Here is an 8,368-nt window from a genome sequence, read left to right as displayed (position 1 = left end):
TCAATCTTTCAACCTTATTCATGGAACCAAAAGGGACCTTCCGTAGGGCGATACATTTCCCGTGAAAACTGGAGATACATTTCCAGTGAAAGCTAACAGTGACTTTTACTCTGCATTTAAGAGCCCATCAACTGTCAACACTTCCCTGCCTGATGAATCACTGCTCTGACAAATTTAATCCAGAGCTTGTTCAAGACATGTGACAAAGGTGGCCAGCTCACTAATGACGACCATCCAGAGGCACAGCGCTAGGCTTTATATGCCTCCAGCGCTCTGAAGGATGCCATGTTTTAGCAAGACACCACACCTTGCCTTAAAAAGTGAGGATATGCAGTCTTACAGTGCCATGCCTTACTTGCAAACAAGTTATTTACCTACCCAGATGCAAGGATTTTTGGACTTTTCCACCTTCTTGGGCATTTATTATTCCTTTGGGACTACTGCTCATCTCCCTGCCTAATCCTGGTTCCCTGTGCCGCCAAAATGCTAACAAAAATACCAGCTTTCACTGCCTTGGAACTTGGTAGCTGACTGCCTATTCCATCTGTATGCTGGAGAACGGCGCTACAGTGGGCCAAATCAAACAGGAGCACTGCTATGGGACTGGAAAGCAAACAGTTTGCTGAGTTTTTAATGTTCTTATCATTATGCTGACAGACAAAAGGAAAAAATATTAAAAGCAGCCTTATCAGAGGTTCATAAACAGAGGGCAATCACTTACTTCCACGACGGATGTTAATCAGCAGATTTCCCTTGAGAATTGTGCATCCCTGCAACATTTGTGCTGATGTGACAGAGTCGATGGTCTTTGTTTTCCCGTCCTCACAAATTTTGGGGCAAGGCCCCTCACAAGGACTGCAGAACATGCTGTCAGGAAAGAAAGGGAGACTGAAAATACGCAACGATATGCAACTCGGAGTCTACAGACTGCTTTGAGTTAAATTTTGAAAGACATTTCCCTCAAAAGCTTAGACAAATCCTTCATGCGAGAACAAAAGTTACCATACTTCTGCAGAGGGCCGCAGATAACTTGGCAGACTTGCCGGCTGGACTCCAGAGGGGCTGGAGCATCACATCCCCAATTACAGCAAGAGAGTGAATGAAGGGACCCATACTCCCTGTCTGCCAGCTTCTGAAAGGCTTTGTGGTCCTCCCAAAGTGGAAGGCACTTCGGGTAAAAACCAGCACCCTTGCATTTGTGCATTTAGTCTAACTTAATTGCGCCCAGAAAGACCACCCTTCTCACTGATGCAGGCAGCCTCAGAGTGCTGTGAAGCTTCATGCTAATCCAAACTCCAAAAATAGACCAGTCAGGAACTGGAGAATACTGTTCAAGTTCTTATAAAGGTGTCTGTCTCCATGCCCTTAAACCAACATTTGAAGCTCAGCACTAGGGAATTCCATGCTCCTGCCTGTTTTAACTCAGGAAAAGCAACTGTGGGAACATACAGTCATGACTGGCCTGGAGAAAGCAAGCAGTGTATTACTCACCATTTCTTATAGTGCAACAAGTATTAAAGCAGCAAGTTTAAACAAACCGACAGATGCATCTTGATGCAAGGCAAAACTAATTTCCAACAGGAATTGGGAGAGGAGGCCAGAAGTACAAGCAGGTTCAAAATAGACTAGACAGAAAGAGAACAGGTCCACCACTGACTATAAAACACCCAAGACAGACACAGCCCCGAACTCCGAGAAATTGGATTGCCAGAAGCTGGGAGGAAACTCTGAAGTTCAGGCTCACTTCTCCTGCTTCTTATAATCACAAGCATTCATAAGCATTTTTTAGTGGCCATACTCAAGGAACGATGACTCAGGCCAGCTTAGCCTTTGGCTACAGAAGCTTTTTAAAGGCTCCATGTTATATGTCTGCATACTCATCTCAAAATTGGACACTTCATGTGCGCAAAAACCATGCCCTCTGATCACTCCTCCTGGTAAATGTCCTTCCCGATTTGAGGCAATTTTTATTTTTCAGTTTATTCTAGCACTTTCCTTCATGTGTCATTATTACTTACTCCACCTTACTGTTTTAGAGGGTAAAACTTAAAAAGAAAAAAAAACAAACACAGTTCCAAAGACAAAGGCTTCTGATGACAACACTGATGAACATGGACTTATTATTTATTCCTTTTAAAAGAAACTGAACCCACTTTCTTCCAGGGCTTAAAGAAACATGTGAATTGATAACAACAGTTTTTCAAGCATAAAAAAATAAATCAAATAATCATAGAATAGTTTGGGGTGGAAGGGACCTTAAAGATCATCTAGTTCCAAACCCCCCTTGCCATGGGCAGGGACACCTCCCACCAGACCAGGTTACTCAAAGCCCCATCCAACCCGGCCTTAAACACCTCCAGGGATGGGGCATCCATAACCTCCCTGGGCAACTTGCTCCAGTGTCTCACCACCCTTACAGTAAAGAATTCCTTCCTAATTTCCAATCTAAATCTCCCCTCTTTCAGTTTAAAATGGTTACTCCTCGCTCTATTGCTATACTCCCTGACAAAAGAGTCCCTCCCCAGCTTTCCTGTAGGTCCCTTTAAGCGCTGGAAGGCCACTATAAGGTCTCCCCAGAGCCTTCTCCAGGCTGAACAACCCCAACTCTCTCAGCCTGTCTTCATAGCAGAGGTGCTCCAGCTCTGATCATCTGATCATCTTCATGCCCTCCTCTGGACTTGCTTCAACCGGTCCATGCCTTTCTTATACTGGGGGCTCCAGAGCTGGATGCAATACTCCAGGATGGGGTCTCATGAGAGCAGAGTAGAGGGGCAGAATGCCCTCCCTCAACCTGCTGACCACACTTATGATGCAGCCCAGGATACGGTTGGCTTCCTGGGCTGTAAGAGTACATTGTAAATACATTGTAAGTACATTGTAAGAGTCATGTTGAGCTTCTCATCCACCAACACCCTCAAGTCCTTCTCCTCAGGGCTGCTTTCAATCCATTCTCTGCCCAGCCTGTATTTGTGCTTGGGATTGCCCCAATCCACATGCAGGACCTTGCACTTGTTCAAAATCATGAGGTTTGCACAGTCCCACTTCTCAAGCCTGTCAAGGTCCCTCTGGATGGCATCCCTTCCCTCCAGTATGTAAACTGCTCCACACAGCTTGGTGTCGTCAGCAAACTTGCTGAGGGTGCACTCAATCCCACTGTCCATATCACCAATAAAGATGTTAAACAGTGCTGGTCCCGATACTGACCCCTGAGGAATGCCACTTGTCACTGCTCGCCACTTGGAGCTGTTGACTGCAACTCTTTGAGTGCAACTATCCAGCCAACTCCTTACCTACCAAGTGCTACATCCATCAAATCCATGCCTCTCCAATTTAGAGGCAAGGATGTCGTGCTGGACAGTATCAAATGCTTTGTACAAGTCCAAGTAGATTATGTTAGTTGCTCTTCCCTCACTCACCAACACCGTAACGCTGTTGTAGAAATCCACCAAACTTGTCAGATACGATTTGCCTTTAGTGAAGCCATGTTGGCTGTCACCAATCACCTCTCTGTTTTCCTTGTGCCTTAGTGTAGTTTCCCGGAGGATGTGCTCCATGATCTTGCCAGGCACACAGTAAGACTGACAGGCCTGTAGTTCTCCGCATGTTCCTTTTTTCCCTTTTTAAAAATGGCAGTTATGTTTCCCCTTTTCCAGATGGTGGGAACTTAATTGGACTGTCACAACTTCTCAAATATGATGGACAGTGGTTTGGCAACTTCATCCGCCAGTTCCCTCAGGACCCACAGCTGAATCTCATCAGGTCCCATGGACATTATGCACCTTCGGGTTCCTTAGACGGTCTTGAACCTGATCTCCTACAGTGGGCAGTTCCTCATTCTCCCTGTCCCTGCCTTTGCCTTCTGCAACTTGTGCGGTGTGGCTGGAGCACTTGCTGGTGAAGACTGAAGCCCAGAAGTCTTTTGAGTACCTCAGCCTTCTCCATATTCCCAGTAATCAGGTCTCCCGTTTCCCTCCAGAGAGGGCCCACATTTTCTGTAGTCTCCCTTTTATCACTGATGTACCTATAGAAGCTTTTCTTGTTGCCCTTGACATTCCTGGCCAATTTAATTTTGCCAGGGCTTTAGCTTTCCTAACCTGATCCCTGGCTGCTCAATTTCTCTGTATTCTTCCCAGGCTACCTGTCCTCGCTTCTACCGTCTGTAGGCCGCCTTTTAGTGTTTGAGTTTGTCCAAGAGCTCCTAGTTCATCCATGCAGGCCTCCTGGCATTTTTGCCTGACTTCCTCTTTGCTGGGATGCATCCCTTCTGAGCTTGAATATTAACCAGCTTTCCTGGGCCCTGTCCCTCCAGGACTTTATCCCATGGTACTCTACCAAGCAGATCCCTGAAGAGGCCAAAGTCTGCTCTCTTGAAGTCCAGGGTAGTGACCTTGCTGTATGTTCTCCTCGCTGCCCTAAGGATCTTTAACTCCATCTCATGGTCACTGCAGCCAAGGCTGTCCTTGAGCTTCACATTCCCCACCAGCGCCTCCTTGTTGGTGAGAACAAGGTCCAGCATAGCACCTCTCCTCATTCACTCCTCTATCACTTGGAGGAGGAACTTACCATGAATGCATTCCAGGAACCTCCTGGACTGCTTATGCCCTGCTGTGTTGTCCCTCCAATAGATATCGGGGTGGTTGAGGTCCCCCATGAGGATCAGGGCTTGCGAATGTGAGGCTGCTCCTATCTGTCTATAGAGGGCCTCATGCGCTCAGTCTTCCTCATCGGATGGCCTGTAGCAAACCCCCACTATAATGTCACCTGTCCCTGCCCTCCCTTTAACAATAACATAAAGCAGCTTCCTTTTTTTAGTAGTAAGCTCTTATTTCAAAATCCTGCACTATAACATGCCACAAACCACTGAAAGCTGCAGACACAAGCAAGAGGCATTCAACTAAACGTACAAAGAATGCTGGAAATGCTTTCCATTTGCAACTATTTGTTAACACCACCTCTGGGGAACAAAACATCGACTGGCCTTGAGTTACAGCTCCTTTCAATCTTTGCAGCAGAGCACAACACCGAGATAAGATAGGATGGCCATGCACTTCAGTGTAAGCAGTTCAAGCAGCTGGTACTACAAGCTCAAGTAGATAACAAAAGAAACATTTCTCAGGTGAATACCTGGATTCAAGCAAAGGCAGTGTTAAGTTGCTTACATCCAAACGTCAACTGGAGACTGCCTTACTATTTGATCCAACAGATGGATGACACACATGCATGCACAGGTGTCGCCACAACCACCTTTCCAAAAAACCCCATCATCTTAGAACAGCCTACAAAGACATCTTTTTAGCATAGTACTGAAGCACTACGAATTTTAGCACACTGACTATCCTTTACTCACAGTCCATGACTTCCAAAGTTCAGTGGGCAACTAAGGCTGCTTACTTAAACCACTGGCAAAATAAGAAAATCATAAACACGCATCACTGCAACTGTCAGAATTAAATAAGAGCAGGTGAGTGACATTCTTGCAAGATATTATTTTGTATAATATTATCAGCTGCCGCATTATTTTTGTCACCATCTACATGATTGCTCCCTTCTAAAACACCATTGTTATCTTCTGGAAACAGTGAAAAAAGGGAAATAAAATTAAATACACTAAACAATACCTGTGTCTGAAATGCAAGCACACATAAAGTGAGTAATATGTGAAGCAAGACAACTCTTACAGTTTTTTCTATATGATAATGGTCATCAGCCAACATCCAACCTTGTTTTCCTGGGCTTTCACTTTCATTTTGTTACTATTTACTTGAAGACCTGGTTCTGCACTGTACTGACCTCCTCATGTCCTTCAGAAGAATCAGTGGCAACTGACAACGCACAGGACCACACACAATCAGACCTTTCAACGGTGAATTCATCTAAGCAAGCCCGTACCAGGAAGTCGTGCAATTCCCCATTGTATGTTCTCTTTTCTACCTAATGTAATTTGCATCACAAGCTGCCACAGAACAGGGGGTGGAAAAACACAAACATGAGAACTCCGATGGACTTCCCAACAGCTGCCTTACCTTTGGCTCCCGTTGCGTATGAATCCAGAGGGGCATTCTGCCATGCACTCATCGTTGTGAATCACAAACCTCTCATATTCACTTGTTTCGGTGGCAGGGACTTTGGAGCAAAACTCTTTAGTCACACAGCGCCAGCCCTCGAACTTGTAGGTGTTGGGAGGGCAGGTGGGCATGCAGACTCCTTCGTAGTAGTAATTGCGGCACGCCACACAAGCGGTGTTGTTGTCAGGTGCTGTGCAGCTCCCCAAGCATTCAGGATGGCAACACTCATTTTGGTCTGTACAGGCTCGCTTGCCACATGAGCTGGGGCACACTGCAAGACAGAAAGGAAGGTAGCATGAGCAAGAGCTATTAAATAAAGCGAATGGCATGAAAGGAAAAACCCTGATGCATACAACTCCCTGCTTTCATTCCCTGGGCTCTAAAGTATCTCTGCAAAACCAGCTCCTGTAAAACTGACAAATTAAATTCTTTTTTTCTCAGTTTTAGTTGCCTGAAAATATATTTTTCTCAGATCAAATTTGTAACATGAATCAATTAAATAACAAGGAAAAGTGCTGAAAGGAAGATCACCATAAGAGTAATGGAAACAGCCAAGTACTGGAAGCTATTCCATAGCTCTAGTATTTTGGGGGTTTTTGGTTTTTTGTTGGGGTTTTTTTGAGTACTGACCTATCGTCTTTCTAAGCATTTCTTGTCTTTCCTATTTGTACTTCAAATTGGTCTTTTACTGGCAAGAAAACAAGCTTCCTTTAAACAACTTAATTACACTTGTACAATAAAGCACTGCTATACTGTAGCGCACATGGTTAGGTTGACCCCAATGCAGCATCCCAATGTTGCTTATGTCTGCAAAATGAGGTTTAATAAAGTACAGATGGTACACATCAAACGCTGTGTAATCATGGAGCTACTATTTTCCCCTGAAGAGCGTAACAGAATTCTGCCTTATCCCCAAATTCTAGGTTCAGAGAACAAAATACGAAAGGGAGAAAAAAAATGGGGTGCAAATTTATGGAGACATTCGTTTTACATGAAAGCATCTCAGCTTGGAAGACACGAACAAAGAGCAGAACCGTCAGCAGACAAGCTCACCACTGTTACATCAAAAGAAGTGGCAGCATTATATTTATGTAACAACAACATTTTGATTACAGCGTTGTATGGCCTTTTAGCCATGTGAGCTGTGTGCCAGAGGCTCTGTAAACAAACACAGATAGGAAATCTGGTTTGCATTAAGTAACTGCTTTCCACTTTCTAACTTAGCTAAAACATAGGACCAATAATAACAGCATAAAACAAAATTTCAGTAGTACAGCTACAGCAAGATCCAAGCAAAGCACCACAAGACATTTAAACTGAACGATTTGAGCAAAAAGCATATAACCAGCATAGAAGTTAATATCCCAAAATGAAGATGGAAGCAGCAGAGCCCAGCCCGTAGAGAAAGACAATGTTTTAAGAAACCGTAACAGTTCCACAAAAGTTCTGCATTGCAATTTCTCTTCCAGTTTCTGACTACAGTGTTGTTTGAATACAGGACTAAACACCCTAAAATCTTGACCCCCTCCTCTTCCCATAAGAAGGTCCAGGCTTTCCAGTCAGGTTTTTGCAATGCTATTGAGCAGAGCACCACAATCACGACACGGGACCAAAAGCACGACAGTGCTATAAAGCAGTAATAAATAAATAAAGGAAAAACTTCATAGCTCTGCATCATGATCTAGACATCCTATGTCAAGTTTTGATTTTAAGAAGCCAATTTCTGCCAGTTTTAAGGTACGTCCACCTTGAAAATGGCTTGTAAAACTGTAATCAGAGAATTTTGCATTTCTTATCAAAATGGTTCTGTATTGATCTTGCTTTATTTTATTCACTCTTTTTAAGCCCTGTCAACTTTGCAAGTTTAAGCATCTGGGTACAAAGCTGGGTTCTTCTTACAGAACTGAGGCTAAGAAAGATTTTGTGGAAGAAATTCAACCTGCAGGTACTGCGCAAGTAACCTGACAGCCTGAACAGGATCTGCCCCATATCAGCAGGTAGCTATGACGTATCACCAGCAAACCGGCTTACCGTATCTGACGGTGCTGTTACTTGTACCACTAACATAACAAGCCAGCGTTAAAGATCGCTTGGATACACTGAGTTGAATGCAGCAGGTACTACTGAAGTTGCCCAAGAGTTCACCTGTCTTTTCCAATTAGTAAAGAAACATTATTTAACCCTACAACCCTTTCCTTAGGCACTAACTGCTTTTAGAACCCAGCAGCACGGCTCCATACCTGTACACTCATTTTTTTCAGAGTGAAACCAGGCACGAAAGTAGAAGGGAGGGGAGGGGGGGG

General features: G+C 44.3%; 1 protein-coding gene across 1 annotated transcript in view; it reads right to left on the bottom strand.

The window, feature by feature from the left end:
- The window catches only part of IGF1R (insulin-like growth factor 1 receptor), a 153,894-nt gene that overhangs the window by 39,088 nt on the left and 106,438 nt on the right, over positions 1 to 8,368 (bottom strand). The window contains exons 3-4 of the mRNA XM_009887582.1: positions 6,024 to 6,336; positions 722 to 867 (exon numbers count right to left, since the gene is read on the bottom strand). Of these exons, the coding sequence (XP_009885884.1) occupies positions 722 to 867; positions 6,024 to 6,336 (459 nt within the window). The remainder of the gene's footprint in view (positions 1 to 721; positions 868 to 6,023; positions 6,337 to 8,368) is intronic.

The sequence above is a fragment of the Charadrius vociferus genome, unplaced genomic scaffold, assembly GCF_000708025.1.
Source record: "Charadrius vociferus isolate BGI_N301 unplaced genomic scaffold, ASM70802v2 scaffold190, whole genome shotgun sequence".
NCBI lineage: Eukaryota > Metazoa > Chordata > Aves > Charadriiformes > Charadriidae > Charadrius > Charadrius vociferus.
This window is presented reverse-complemented; position numbering and strand designations above follow the sequence as displayed.